At 38.9% G+C, this 16,591-nt stretch overlaps 1 protein-coding gene across 1 annotated transcript in view; it reads left to right on the forward strand.

Moving 5' to 3' along the window:
* The window catches only part of Dgkk (diacylglycerol kinase kappa), a 90,194-nt gene extending 84,018 nt beyond the window's left edge, over positions 1-6,176 (forward strand). Inside the window, exons 23-25 of the mRNA XM_032889428.1 lie at positions 2,300-2,404; positions 5,047-5,173; positions 6,097-6,176. Of these exons, the coding sequence (XP_032745319.1) occupies positions 2,300-2,404; positions 5,047-5,173; positions 6,097-6,176 (312 nt within the window). The remainder of the gene's footprint in view (positions 1-2,299; positions 2,405-5,046; positions 5,174-6,096) is intronic.
* The last annotated feature ends 10,415 nt before the right edge of the window (positions 6,177-16,591 follow it).

Raw genomic sequence — 16,591 nt, forward strand, 5'->3', positions numbered from 1 at the left:
CTTGCTTTTGATCTAATTAAAGTTGAATTTGAAGAAGGTCTTCTGGCTTCTGTCATTTGCTTATCTAACTGTTACACTGCCTCAGAAGCAGAATGGTTAAAGCACTCAGACCATCACTTATTTTTCTGAGTCCAATGTCTAGGATATTTTTGCTTTGGATAATTTCAATTGGAATTCTGAACTCAGTGCCATTCTTAGTTCAATCGCTGATAAACATGGGAGGTTGGCCTCTTGTTTGCTACTCAAGTTTTCTTGAAGCTCATACCTTGGAAATTGGGCCATGCTAAGCAACAGCCCAACTTGAACCTACTCTACCATGATGTAGGGCTTTCAGAATACTTCCTTCCTATAGGATCTGTGAAACCCACACTGTGTAGACATCAAAATGAAGCCAGAAGTGCAAAGTGTATAAGAGTGTCCATGTATTTCCAGAAAGGCTGTCATAGAGATGTGATGGGTACAAGTCATGTTTTGTTTGTGGATTATTCCTCCTCTTGAGGAAGTATGGCAGTAAAAGAGTAGTCTAGGCAGAGGGCTGTATTAGCTTTCCATTACTGTAACGAATACCCACGATAATCAGCTTATAAGGAGAAAGCTTTGCTTTGGCTCATAGTTTTGGAAAGGTTGCTCCATGATTAATTTGCATCTTTGCTCCCAGCATATTACAAGGCAAGAGCATCATGATGAAGATCATGTGGTAAACTAAAGTTGTTTGCCTCATGGCTGCAAATGAAAAGGAGGGTGGTTAGGGACCCACAATCCTTCTCAAAGGCAATAGCCCCAATGACCAGGATACTTCTGACTAGGCTATACCTCTTAAACGTTCCTCAACCTCCAAATAGTACCAGTCTGAGAATTAAGTCTTTAATGTGTGGGCCTTTGGGGGGGGCATCTAGGTAAACTATAATAGGAATATAGCTTTAAAAAAAATAAAGTGAATCTCACTCAATATTCCCATTTCCCTTATTTGGAATGTATGTGGCACATGCATCTAAGCCATGCTATATTGTCTTAAGTTGTAAGGCAGGACAAATTATTTGTTGGTATTGATTTGTTCCTCTCTTATATCATGCTCTAACTGGCCATAACCTCCCATCCATTCCCTGCCCATTCAACTGCCACACATGTCTGGCAGTAGCTACTGCTCCAGCAGCAAGTGCCCCATAAATAGATAGAGGCCGCAGAAATGTCGAACTGAAAGCAGAGTACATGGTAGGGAGGAGGTGAGTCCACGGTAGATTTCTATGTGCTTTCGGGGACTGCACACATCAGTGTGCTTCCGTGTGCCCAAGTTATTCTCCACGCTGCTCATACGGAACGTAGAGATGGTTTCAAAAGAATATATTCTAAGACTCCAAAGCACCACACAGGATTTATCTAGTGTGTTCTGGGAACTTAGTAGTAACCACTTAAATTTCTTTTTCTAAACATATAGGATAAGCCATCTGAAAATACATTTTTAATCATGAACAACAAAGAACTAGGAGCTACACCCCATTCTAGAGGGAGAGACCCTCTGCCAGGAAGGGAAAGGTTGAAATAGCCTTTCCCTAACCTTCTCACCTTTGTTTAACAAAGTATCTTTTAAATTATAAGATATAATAAAATAGCTAAAACAAAACAAAAAAATGAAATAAAATAACTATTTCCTCTAGCATCTGGATACTTTATATACCCTTTGTGGGGTAGTATAAAAGGTTAACTATTAAGTTAGAGGGGTTCTGTCTAGCCCTATAATCTTGAACACTAAATGTCTTTGGTTATACTTTCTCAACCATGAGATGAGAATGATCATACCTTGTAAGGTTATTGGGAATAGTAAGCGAAATTATGAATTCACAGTACATGATATGTACAATGTGCTCAGAACACAGTGATAGCGGCTACTTAGGTGGATACTGTTATGACTCTGAAATTGGAAGTCAAGAGTAGGAGACCCTTGTTCTTTACATTAAGCTAAAGAGGGAAATCTCGGTGCTAATTCATGCTGGAGAAAAGGCCTTCACTTGTGACATTGAGCATTCCCATCTCCAAGGAGACCCGAGCCATCTGACTATTTCATGGGTCTTGTTGGGAAAGAAGAGCTGTCTAAAGCTAGTACTACTCTTGAGAAGTAAACGATCAGATTATAGGCCAAATGAGCTACAGTTTGTCACCCTTAATGATCTCTTGGCCAAAATGAGCTACAGTATGTCACTTTTTTATGATGCCTTAGCCACTAGCATGGATTCAGAGTAGAGTCTAAGGCAGAATGCTAGGAAATGCACACTCACTCTTCTCCCTGTCTATGCCAGTTGAGAGCGCTAAGGATCGGGCCATGCTAGAAACTGCCTTGGATGCCATGAATATGGAGCTGAGAAGGATACTGGCAATTGGCTGGTTGAGTCAAATCTTTTATCCAGAGGTGAGTAAACTGGGAGGTGGGAATTTCTCCTTGGTGTAAGATTTCACAGTATGTGGTCATTATTTGGGATGGTTGTTAACAGAGGCCCAATGCAACTTTTAGCTTCAGTATTAATGAAGCATCCTCCTCCCAAATATCCTTATCATAAATGGACAGAACAAAGCAGCAAACATGAACAAGTAGGAGACCATGGAAAAACAACCAGACAGATGACCCATTCTAAAGCAAAAGAGAATAAGGAAGATCAGTTTGTTTGCCAGGCTACAAACCCTGCCTTCTCGGTGTCTTCTGCTAGCATTAGGCGTTATCTGGTACATGCTACCACAGCCATACTAGTTTACAGAGAACTGTTGCAAATGGTTGATACCTAGGCCATATTGGTAGTTAAATCTCCCAAACATATCTCTTCCTGCTGCTACCTCCTCCCCCATTCTCTTTCCCAGCCAATATGTGCTATAAAAGGAAAATCAAACATTGCAACAGATATAGTATAGTTGCAGAGAGGCTGTCCATTATTTGGGCTACTTTGAGTACCTTTCTAAGATTGAAAACTTTCAATCCTATATTCATTTCATAAATCAAGTATTCCAAAGATGGTCACCTATAACAAGGTAAAGTATTCCCTTTATGATCTGACAGAAATAGTCTCAAAAACTTTCTATCATAAAAACATTCATTTCAAATTTTAGAATCCTTCCCCGCCTCCTCATAGCTATATTCTGACTCCAACTTCCAGTTGTATACGTGTAAGTCATATAGGAATGTTTACAATAGTGCAACAGTAAGAAGAAAAAATCATATGCAAATTCAGGTTTTCAAACAGAGCTTCTAATACCCAAAGACCATTGGAAGACACAAACATTTACATTACAATTCACAAGAGCAACATTACAGTTATGAAGTAGCAATGAGAACATGAGGAAACATTCCTATAACATGAGGAATTGTATTAAAGTGTCCCAACATGAGGAAGGTTGAGAACCACTGTCTTAAAAGGTTTACCAATTTGCATGTATGTCTTTGGTGATTACATTAAGGCCTTGTATACTTCATGTTTTAATCAGTAGCACTGTAGGGAAGGAAGACATGCTGTTAGACAAGAAGCAAAGCAAATTCCAACTTTCTGTTCTATTATTACCTTGCAGTGAGCTCCCTTACCTAAGCAAACTAGCTGAATATCGAGAGAAATGAGTCAAATTCAGCCTATACCCTGGGGTCCCAATTTATATGTGAATCTTCCACACCTGGGACAAAAATCTATTTTCTGAGCTCCAATATTTCCATAGACTCAAAGCCTTGAAGAGAGGAAGTAGATTGATTGAAAATAAGCCAAGGAAGTGTTGTAGATGTTCAACAGTCTTACCTTACAGAAGATCCAGACCCACTTTTCTGGGGGAAAACAGAACAAGAGTCAATCATTTATTGGGCTTTTCAAAGCTAGAATGAGTGAGGGTAAGGTTCTGTGCTCTTTCCTGAAGTTGTTTATAGATATCTGTTCTTAAGGTTGGGATATTCAGCCCGGAGCAGCACAGAGAAGAAAGAGTCCAATGGGAGTCAATGCAGGAAGAGTAGGGTGACGGGTTCATACTCTTATGATGGGACTAAGGCTATAACTAATCCCAAAAGGTAGATATCTTAAAACCTCTTGGAATGTGTCTGGCTAGATTTCCTGGCAATAAATCAACTTCAGAATCATTTTGCTAGGAACAGAAGTAAAATAAAAATGCTCTTACAGAAGCGAGATGTGAGCTGGAGAATGAATTAGAATTACAGAGCCCATGTTGTCTGCACAGCAAAAAACTTACATTGAAAATTAAGAAATTTCTTTAAAGAATCCCATGATATGGGAAAAGAGGTAGCCTGTGAGGCAGAGTCTTCCATATATTAGGGTACTTGGCTGAGGGGGTTAAAAGGGGGCTCTCAACTGTAGGTGTGAAAGATGGAATATATTTTTATAATTTATAAAGAAATGCCATATGAACAGTAATGACTCCAATAATCCACATGACCTCACATGAAATGTGTAACATCTAAAACTCTGTTCTTTTTTTAAAAGAAACCTTATTTTAAAAATATATAGCTTTGTTCATTTCTACTTCGCCTTTCCCTTCCCCTGCTTGCATAGCCTCCCCCTAATTCTGAGCCTTTGCTTCACTTCTAATCCAGGAATAGTAATAGCCATGCTTCTAGGATGCTCAAGCACCAGGTGGTACTCATGGCTGGGTGGGCCCACTGGTTGGAACTCACCCATCATGGCAACCACACAGGCTCCTGGATTTTTGCCTTGATCCCAGCCTGCATGTCTTCATGGAGTGCTTGCCTGCATTCTTGCTGAATTTTTTAACTAAATGTTTTGCCAATGTGCATATATTAAAAATATGTATGTGTGTGTGTGTGTGTGTATTGTTTTGAGCATTTATTGATATAGCTATCAAGGTACACGATATAGGATGAGCTCTTGCTAAAGTTCAATTTCTTTATTAAGGTATGTGACTAGTGAGTAGGGGTAACTCTCCTACCTGACCTGGGAGTAGATATATCCACTTCCTTTAACCATTTTTGTCAATCACTTCAAAGAGCCTATAGGATTATTTCAGAATGGCAACTAACAGTTTGACTTTACTCTTGCTGTTGTTTCCCAGGAACAGGCTTCTGACACTTACAGTTTAAGTCGAAGGTTTAGAGTGAAATTCCCCAAGTTGGGGAAGAAGAAACAACGAGAAGAGGGAGGAAAGCCAAAATCAAGCCAAAGATTCCCTGGTTTTCTTGGTAAGTCTCTTCCACAGTCATAAAGGTCAGGAACAATAGCTTGGATATCTCCAAGAGACCTGAAAGTACCCTTAGAAATGTCCATGGGCAAGTTGTAAACAGAGGATCCAGGAGAAAGCTGGTATTAGGTAATGTCAAAGGAGTTAGGGAATGATATGGGATAATGACTAGTAACAGGAGAACCTGTGAAGGAATGGTCCTGTGTGTTCTTTATGGCCAAACAGAACTGCTTGACCCATTCCTAAGGCTTAGGGACAGGTTCATTGTACTATCAAAATCCCTTATCCCTGTTGTAGAGTCCCTGGATATGGGGATAAAACTCATATAGATATTGTTCTTTATACCATTCTTCCTTATAATTAGTCTGAAGTATTGTTGAAATGTAAATGGGTCTCAAAAGAACACCCTAGTAGAATTTGTAGTGTTCTGATCCTGATGCCCATGGTCTCTCCTAAATTTGAGGCTTAGTCAACATGGATGTTTCAGAGATAGAGCGTGAGCAGATATGTGAGAGCACAGTGAGAGAGGAGCAGTTGGTTTGGCTTTAATGAAGAAAGGTTTTACAGATGCCAAGAGAAAATCTTTTGGTTCTAACTCTACTTTTCTTGGCTGTAGTCCAACTGGTTTGACTCGTGAAGAATCTGACATTCAGAAATCTCTAGTGTTTTGAAAGTATTTTTGTAGACTTAGGCTGAGTCCATAGTAGTTGCACAGATGATCAGGCTCCAAACATTAACCTTACTTGCATTTAGTTTGTATGGTGTCCGGTGACTTTCTCTATGATACCAAGATGGTTGCTACTATAGGAGAAAACTAGTCTGTCTCCGGCCACTTTGACCTCTCTGTGGCTTATACATTTAAGCATCTGGCAAAGGATTAACCTCATCACTTCATTATTTCTATACTTTTTTTTTGCTCTGAAGGCAAGTTCTGGCGTCGCAGAAATCGTGGCAAGCGAGCAAAAGATGATGACCCTCCAACACCTTCAAGTTCTCAACTATAGTCCTTGAAAGCTGGAAAGAGAGATCATAATACAGACTTCTACTAAAAACTCTCAAGACCTCAATAAAGGCTGAACTAAATTATTTCAGAACAAACACGAGCACCACCAAGAAAGGCCCTCCAAATCCTTATACTAATATATTTTCCCTGGACTTAATCAGATCTCCTTAGAGGGTTACATTTTTCTCGTTGGCCAAAGATTCTTGTTCCGAGTTGTCTTGTTCAGTTCTCCTTCTCTTTGTGTATCTTGGGAACCTACAGTGTTTATTGGGACAGGCTCTTTATACATGGCTTGGGAGCTGTAAGAATGTAGAGGAGTGCATCTCATTAGGGAACATTAGAATGGGGTTATTTCACTCAGAAAGAAACTGTTGACACCAAGGGATAATGAATGACTTACTCTCAGGAAGATGAGGAAGGGGCAGGGTGTTGAGGCTTGGTTGACTTTCTCCTCCAATCCCTGCCAACTGAAACTTGAATTTCAAAAGATGACTCCTAGTTGGCTTAAGAAGATGAGAACAAGGTCCTGGAGCTTGTCCACTCGTCTGTTACAATGACTATGTGAAACTTTCCTTGTAGATATAGGACTCTTCTCTCTCTCCTCTCCTCTCCTCGTCCTCCTCTTCTCTCCTCACTTTTCTCTTCTTCCTCCACATCCTCCTTCTCTCTAATCTTCCTCTCCTTGGGTTTCCTTTCCTTCCCCTCTCCCCTTCTCCTCCACTGTAGTACTCCCTCTCTCCCCATAAACTCTTTGTTTTTCCATGTGTACACGTATGTCTTTGCACATGTCCAGGTGGTGCTCTCGTGGCTGGGTGGGCCCACTGGTTGGAACTCACCCCTCATGGCAACCACACAGGCTCCTGTATTTTTGCCTTGATCCCAGCCTGCATGTCTCCATGGAGTGCTTGCCTGCATTCTTGCTGGATTTTTTAACTAAATGTTTTGCCGCTGTGCTGCAGTATAGATTATATACAGAGACATAAAGATGTACATATATATACATATATATTTTTAAGAACTGAAAATACAACTCGACCTCTAAGTGACCCTCTAATTTATTGTGATAACCCAGGAACCCCTCCTCATCCCTATTATCCCACATACATATATACTCTACCTACTGCCCTAGTTCTTGGTGGAGCTTCTAATCTTTTGGTGCATTTTTCAGTGTCTTAGCTGGGGTCTACTTATAGCCCAGCTAATTCTGACACCCACTTCTGAGCCAGGCCACAGAAGGGGAACAGAACCAACAATGCCCTGCAGAGGGGCCAAGCTGGCATGCTGCCGTTTAGCTGTTTCTCCTGGCTCTACATCAGCAACTGCCCAAGCTCTATCACCCTCCTCCCCAATGAAAAGATGACAAAGCATTCTACCCTTTAAATGTCAAAGTCAGGGTCTACCTGACAATCAAACCACAGCCCATGCCCTTCCCCAAAAGCTTAATCTGGGCCTGCAGCTATTAGATAAGCTGTTGGGTCACTCCTCAAATTACCTTCAAATCTCCTATCTTACCTCCTTTCCCCCTGAGTATAAGAGGGGCAGTCAGGGTGACCAGAAAGAACATAGATCTGGGGAAACAAAGGCTAAGAGCCTCTGCTTCCCCACTGTTCTGCTTTCAAGGTTGTTTTCATGAAAACCTAGTAGGCCTAAATTGCTCCAATCTCAGTCAAGTAAAGCTAACGAAAGTCCAGTGCTCAGAAAGAATGCCTCTGGTCTGCCTCTCCTCTCTACCCTCCTCTATACCTTGTTGAACAAGTCCCTTCCCACTTATCAAGAAAATTCCAGAAAACTGCCCTCTTCTCATTGCTCAGCCGAACTTAGCGTGCTCAATTACCTTACTCAGTCCAATGGCTGGTTCACTGAGGTGCACAATCCAGACTTTGATCACTGGTTCTCAACTTTCTAGAACACCACCAGCCTAATCCACTTAAACCAGCTGCCTGTGTTCCACCTCTTCAAGGGTGAGGAAAAGAGACTAACAATGGGGTAGTCCCCAAATGTCTGATAGCTGTGCCAAACAAAAAATGTCCTAGCTCTACAACTGGAGAAGAAATTCAATGGGAAAAGATGACAGAAAATGTTTAAGACTCAAATATCAGAATGCAGATGTGTTGACAATGTATGTATGTGAGGGGAGTGTGTTGTTGCACTCTGGTTTTCTCTTATCCCTCTTTCTTCCCAGGAGGAGGTATCGGATCAAACCACCATGATCATTGTTCCTCCTTGGTTGCAGGAACGAATACCTGCACAGACACACTCACAGAACTGGGATACTTGTTAAGTTTTCTCAGAAGAGTCTTTTCCATGGATCATTTATAAATAAGCAAATTTAAGGAAACAGAAGGAAATCTTAGGAAACTGTAGCCTTATCTTGGTAATGACTAAGCAGGGCTATGTCTTGTAATTATTTTTATCACAGTGATAGTCAACTGGAATAGGATCCCATCTCTGCTTATTTTGCTGAAGTCCTGTAGGTCTTTGTGTACTGTAGTGCTACTGTTGCTCTGTTGTAACATCTGAATTCCCACTCACTTGCCCACCTCCCACCTGAGTCAGAATGCTATTGAATGACACCCATAGGATGGGGACTTGAACCAAATGTGGAGCAAACTTGACAAGCAAATTGGCTTGTTAAATGGTCCAGATATCATCTAAACTGCTTAGTTACCATTTTTCCTGAGAAAGGAAGATGACATGCTAAGAACTTGTTCACACATCTACAAAGGAAAAAGGGATTTTTCTCCCTCCCTCTCTCCCTCCCTTTCTCCCTCCCTCCTTAACTACATACCATCCCCACCTCTCTCCTCTCTCTTTCCCCCCTACCTCCTCTGGAGTTAACTTAGCCCCTGAGAACATGGGCTCCTTTCAAGAGATCATTGTTGACTATTTGAAGAAATACAGTTGCTCAGGTGGTGGGACTGGACACCAAGTATCCACCACAGTTATGTACAGAAATCATTAAGAATCAAAACTCTGGGGTTAGGTTGTATCTTTGGTAGTATTGTCTGCAGAATTGATTGAGTGGCTGATTCTTGACCAGAAGGATAGTAGGGAAGGAAAAATCTGAATAGAGTTAGCTGCCACCAACTACTTCTGGCATTAATACTATAGGAGGTTACCAGCTATTCTTTAAGGCCCTCTCTTACACCAAAGGGGGGCCAGGGAAGAAGAGGATATTTTCAGTGTAAGAAAAGCTAGCCAGAAGAAACATTTGAGGGTCAATATCATCGTCCGCAGGATGCAGTAGAATTTTAGTTGTATAATGACGGAAACTATTACCAAAGAAATCAGACCCCATTCACACCTTTTCATTGGATAAGGGACATTGATTGGCTTTATGGTTTGTGGAGTTGTGTTTGTCTGCTAATCTGTAATACATTGTTGCTTTCTATTCTGTGTTCTGTGTTTTCTCAAAGGCCCTGCAAAAAAGTAGCAGGGCCAGGGCCTGGTCAGGGGAGGAGGCTGGAATAGTCATGGAATAACAGAAAAAAATGCAGAAGAAAAAGATCCACTAAGTGTGCCTATTCCTTTTAGCCCTCCCCACAAAATGGAACACCAGTCCTCAAAATTATAATTGCTTCTTAAAATATTTTAATAAATGGATAAATATCAATATCTATATCTCATCATTTCTTTCAACTTGGAGGGTATGACAGTTGATTGGGGCTTGATGTCAGTTATTGGATTGGAGTGGTCCTTTAAACTCTCAGTAGGCTGCCAACAGGTACCAGTGGCAGGAAAGAGTAGGCAGCGAAACACAAACCAGGACTGCGCCTTCAGGGTAATTTTAATATTACAAGTACTACTGAAGCTGGTTATAAAACCTAAGGACATTTCTGTGCGGAAATACCTGCCACCCTAATTTCTCTACAAGCCACTTATCTGGCGGATATAGCCACAGGTCAGTAAAATCAGTTAGTGGAGGAGTAAACTAGGATGGAGGTGTATATCCCAGGCTATTCAAAAGGAGTAGAAGATATCTTGAAAAAAATGAAATCCTATGTGTTTTCCTAACACAAACAATAAACACTACTCTCCCATCCAAAAGAATTTGGGGTTGGAGGAGTTCTGTTTAGAGCCCAAGTTGGTTAGCCCTACCGCTGAAAATAGTTCAGGGTCATTGAGATGGCACCGCAGACAAAGTTGTTTTGCTGCCAAGCCTGATTACCTGACTTCAGTCTCTAAGACACACATGACTCCCAAATGATGTCCTCTGAGCCCAAACATGTGCTATGGCATGTACACACATGAGCACACACATGCAATGTAATAAAAAAGAAAATAGTTTAATTTCTGTCACACACATGTAGTCACTTTGGGAATTCTTGGGAATCCAGATATTAATTATATTTTTACTCCATAGGCAACTAAGGATATAGCAGACCAGGATTCCATATAAAATTCTATATGGAATTCAATTCATAAATCCTTAACATACCAAATAGTAAAAATTATTTGGAGACAATACATTGGTGGCATTCAGGACCACATTTCAGGCTATCCTTATTTTAAAAACTACATTCCTGGGCTTTGGGGGAAGGTGGGTAGACAGTTCGGCTGTGGAGGAGATAATAACACTTTTGTTTGGCATATAGCAGAGTATTAAAGCACTATCAAAATTATTAAAGCACCTCATCCCAATCAGAAGTGGCAAGATCAACAAAATAATTGACAACAAATGTTAGCAAGGATGGGGGAAGGGAACCCTTATTCACTGCTGGTAGGATGGAAAACTAGTCACTTGTCACAGCACTTTGAAATCACTGGGGAGAATTCCCAAAAAGCTTATGGTAAATATAACATATAACTTAGCTATTCCACTCCTTTGCATATGCCCAAGGACCTGACATCATACTTCATAAATACTTGTTCAGCCATGTTCAAAGCTGCCTACTCACAATAGCTACAAAATGGAAACAGCCTAAATGTCCTTCAAGTGATGAATGGAGAATGAAAGTGTAGTACATATACACATTGGAATACTGGTCAGCTGTAAAGAGAAATGATATCATGAACCCTGCAGGTAAATAGGTAAAACTAGAATAAATTATACCAAGGGAGGCAACCAAGACTGAGAAAGACAAACACTACATTTCTCTTATCTGTGATTCCTAACTGCAAATCCTCAGCTGTGAGTGTATAATCTGGGCTAACCATATAAATCATGAGAGGAAAAGGGATTCATGGATTGGAAAAGAGCTCTATAGAGTGGGATAGAAGGAAATATATGGGAGGAAATGGACAAAATGGAGGTAGGGCTTTCATTTGGGAAACAGGGAGAGAATTCAGAAGGAAATAGAGGAAAGGGATAAATAATACTATGGATGTTTAAAATATTCAGTCATATTAGTGTTTAACTAAAATTACAAATAACATAAATGTATAAATAATATTATACCTCTTGGGATAATAAGTTTGTCCCTAAGATCCATCATATACTATGTCACACACACACACACACACACACACACACACACACACACACACACACAAACAAAAGGAACAACAACAACAACAACAAAACAAGTACCAGGCACAAGAAGCTTCCTCTCAAGTTTTTGGTCAGGGAATGCCAAGAACAAACAATTTAAGCTAATACTATTAAATTTAAGTCCTTATTGCTAAATATACAGTGCACTTCAGACACAGGATTCAGAATGCAAGCTGGATTCGACCTGAAACTCTCTTCCTTGGGGACTAGCTTTCCCAGTATGAGAAGGTGATATGCAAACTGTAATTAATGTTCCTCATAAGCGTGAGGCCTATGAAGAACAACAATGATGAGCACAGTGAGCTATCCCTAAAGATGCATTTTACTTACCATTTCTATTGTTGTAAAAAGACACTATGACCAAAGCAAGTCTCATAAAAGGAGGCATTTAATTAGAGGCTTAGTTACAATTTCAGAGGCTTAGTCCATTATTGCCATAGTGGGAAATAGACAAACATGGCACTGGAAAAGCAACAGAGAGCTTTACATCCTGATCAGGCCAAGAGAAACATTGCACTTGGTGTGAGCTTTTGAAACCTCAAAGCCCACTCCCAGTGACACATCTCTTTCAAGGCTACAGGCCCTAAAAGCCTTACTCAACAGTCTACCAACTAGAACCAGTCATTCAAATACATGAATCTACAGGGGCCATTCTCATTCAAATCACCATGAAGTGCAATAAGGACTAATAGAGCTTAAGGGCTATTCAACAGAAGGGAACTTATGCCTGGTGCTACTAACCTAGCCTATTACTCATGGCAGCTGAGGCCATGCGCCCTAGAAGAGAACCTAATATTGCATGTTTCCTAAACTAGTATAATTCCTATCTACATTCTGAATGTATACTTTTTTATACCTACAGAAAAGTATAGCTCTTAGCTCTTGTCAAAGAAGCAGATAGAGACCATTACAGAAAGCCAGGACAAGTCAAAATTGAGAGAACTTACTATAGCGTTCCCTAGTTGATATATTTACAACACAATCTCTATGTGTAAGGCTCAGGGAACCTTGCAGAAATGGGACAGGAACATTGTAAGAGATAGATGACCAGGAATTCTGCTGTAGGATTTTGTCCTTTAGATATGACATAGCAACATCCATGAAATCTCAATATGGTTGTCTAAACAAGATCTGAACAATGACAATACCAATTCATGTATCAACATGGATGGAGGAAATCTCATGAGGCCTCATCCCTAGATGACTTCTGAGTAAGAAAAAAAATTAGTCTTCCCCAGGGATAAGGCCTCCAAAGGAGGAACATGAAGTAAAATATATACATTATTATATAAACAAGCCTTACACCTGTGTTCCACTGGCTCTGTTCCATGGGCAGGAACTGTGTCACATGATCCCTGCCTCAACCATGCAGATCTTGGCAACTCAGCATGTTACATACACATACACACACACACACACACACACACACAGTGATACACATACACACATATATACACAAACACATATATATATAATTAAAAAGATATCATGAATTATATTTTAATTAAATAGAAAATGTTCTAATTTATTAATAAAAATATTCTAGTTTAATATTATTCATTTTATATTTTATTATTTAAATAATTTTTAAATTTAAATATATTATGATCATATTCTTCCTCCCCACCAAATTCATCCAGATACTCTCCTACTCTCCCTGCCCAATCCACTTTAATTTCTTTCTCAAAAACAAAAACAAAAAAATAACTCAATACAACAGCAAAATTCCCAAAACCTAGAAAATAAAAACATCACTAAAAAGGGGGGAAAAGGTCGAACTGTAACCAAATAAAATCATACCAAAATAACTGCATGGAGTTTATTATTTGATAATCACCTACTCCTGAACATGAGATCCGTCCTGGAATATTTGATATACCCTGTGTCATTCCATTGAGAAAGCTGATTTCTCCTCTTCCAACAGGAATAAATGATAGTTCTGACATTAAATTTTACTCTACTGGCTAGTTTCCATTCATTTAGTCCTTTTACAAAATGTATCAAAATTAAATATAATAAAAGAAAACAAAAACTGTCACATCAAACTCAGATAAGACAGAAGGAAAAGAGCCTAAGGAATGTCACAAGAATCAGAGACCCACTTATCACATATTCAAGAATCCCAGAAAAACAATAAATCAGAAGCCATAATGTAAGCATAGAAGATTATTCTCATTTAAATGAAAGAAAAAATTAAATTGTTGTATAATAGAATTCTGCCCCTTTTGGTGTAAGGTTCCCATATATATTCTTCACCAACATTATCAAGATAAAGGATTGCTTCTACTGTTTTATGAATGTTTGTCACATTATTCATTTGTAATCACACCTTAACCCTGTCCCTAACCACTTGTCTATTTTCCATGGTTTTTGGCTTTTGAGACTGTCAACTAATATGTGACCTTCGAGACAGGAGTAATTAAGTCAGCATGTTTTTCAGGTTTTCCAATTTGTAATGAATTAATAGTTTGTTCCTTAGAAATTTATTATTCTCCAACTGCAAGCTCCAGATACTAAAACAATGAAGAAAAACTAGAACTGTTCTATTTTCCAAGTGATTTAAGGTTTTACCACAATTTTTGGTACTGGGTTCTATTTGAGTTCATTGTGATTATAAAGCATAGTGTGCATTATTTCAGTTATTTTAATGGGTAAAATTTATATTCTGATTTGAATTTTCTATTTTATCATTCATATTCTGTTAGGACTGTGTTTTGTTTTCCAAATTATCCTGACTTTTTTTCAGATATTTTGAAACTTTTTAGCATCTCATGTTATCTATTATGGCTTTAATATCCTTGTACAATTTTGAGTAGGTTCACTTAGAATTATAAAACACATAATACATGGGCTGGAGAGATGGCTCAGCGGTTAAGAACACTGACTGCTCTTCCAGAGGTCCTGAGTTCAATTCCCAGCAACCACATGGTGGCTCATGACCATCTGTAAAGGGATCTGATGCCCTCTTCTGCTGTGTCTGAAGACAGCTACAGTGTACTCATAAAATAAATAGAAAAAAAGAAGAAAGAAAGAAGGAAAGAAAGAAAGAGAGAGAGAGAAAGATAGAACAGTAAAATCTTTACAATTTAAAAAAATAAAAATAAAATACATAATACAGGATTACATACATATAAAATATATACTTTTACAGCATTCTTAGAATTACATTTATCACCTTAATTGCAATATATAATTCTTACCAATAGCAGACCATAGTCTCTTTATGTTATGCTGTAGCTGCCTTATGCATTACATTAATATATACTTAAAAGTGTTAGAAAATTGAATTTGATTTTTAATTGTCTCATTTTTATAAAACTCAAGATTAGAATATTTTATTTTGTTTAATCATATACATTTATTATTTATCATTACTTTCTTCCTTTTAGATATTCCAAATTCCTTTCTGGTACTCTTCTAATGTGTGTGTGGGGGGGGTGTACGTGTGTGTGTGCACACAATTCAGAGAACGATTTCTATGTTCTTGTCTATCACTTTCTACCTTGTTTTCTTGTGGCAAAGCCTCTCACTGAACCTGGAACTAGACTGGCAGTCAATAAGCCCCAATGATCCTCCTGTCTATCTGCCCCACACCCAGCACTGAGGTTCTAGGCATATGTTTTCGTATCCAGCTTTTAACATGGGTTCTAGAAATTTGAAGTAGGGTCCTTATGTTTGAGCAGCAAGTGATCTTACCTGTTAAGCCATGTACCCATGCTATAAGTTGAATTTATACATGAAGGATTATTTTAGCATTGTTTTAAGAGCAGATCTGCTTGCTGTGAATTCTCTTAGTTTTTCTTCACTTAAAACTGTGTTTCAAATTTTGCCTTCCTTCTTGAAAGATCCATTTGTAACCTATTGGCTACTGGGCTGATAGCTGTTTCCTTTTACCATCTAGGAAATACTGTCTTACTTCCTTCTCATCCACAGAGTTTCTGATTGAGATGAGAAGACTACAGGCATACAAATCATTACATCATTTCTTTCATTTGGGATGCTTTGAAGATTGCTTTGCCCTGATATTTCAACAGTATTACTATGATTTATATATCCATACATTTTCCATCATCATACTTGAGATTCACTTATTTCCTTCAAAATTTACCTTAATATCTTTAACCAAAATTAGGAACTTTCAGACATTTCGAGGATTTTTTTTAGTAATAGATATCCTTCCCATCTATGATTCAAATATTATAATGATATACCTCTCATTATTATCCTACAAGTCCCTGAAGTATAGTCCCCATAGGCTTTCTGTGGGCCCTATGTCAGTGAAGCTTCCAAAGTCTCTGACGGGTTCCTCAGGTCTTTCCTCCGTATGTCACTGAGCGGTCACTCTAGATCTTAGGAATGTATCTATTCTCTCATTTTTCAAATACTTTGGCGTTATTACTAGTATCTGAGCAGCATGTTCTCAAATTGGCAATACATTTCTAGAGCCACATAAAATAACATTTATGAGTTTTATTTCTGGTGTTCTTAACTCCCCACATTCTTCCCAGGTCCTAGCGTTTGCCTCTTCAGTTGTGTAATTGGGAACTATTTGCGTCTGCAGTCTTGTCACCTCTTAAGGTGAGTACCTAGAGAACAGAGCAATTTAAACACAATGGTATGTGGCTTGCCTCCATTGTGGCAACAGTTTAATCTCCCGGGTCCTGTTGCTAAGAGTACTGATTCCTGAAGGCTCCTATTTCTATCACCAAATGATTAGACCACATACAGAAGAGAATAATCTAATCTAATCTAATCTTGTGGAACTATCCCCATCATCTCCCAAGCCAGAACTAGACGTTTTCTCCTGGAAGCATTTGCTTCCAGTTTTCTAACTGCATTATTTTCAGTTCAGAGAATAGGAGAATCAAACTAACAGGAAAGTCATCGCTAGTTTGGTGCCTATTCAAATTCTGATTCTTCTCTAA

This window comes from Rattus rattus, chromosome X, assembly GCF_011064425.1.
Source record: "Rattus rattus isolate New Zealand chromosome X, Rrattus_CSIRO_v1, whole genome shotgun sequence".
Lineage (NCBI taxonomy): Eukaryota > Metazoa > Chordata > Mammalia > Rodentia > Muridae > Rattus > Rattus rattus.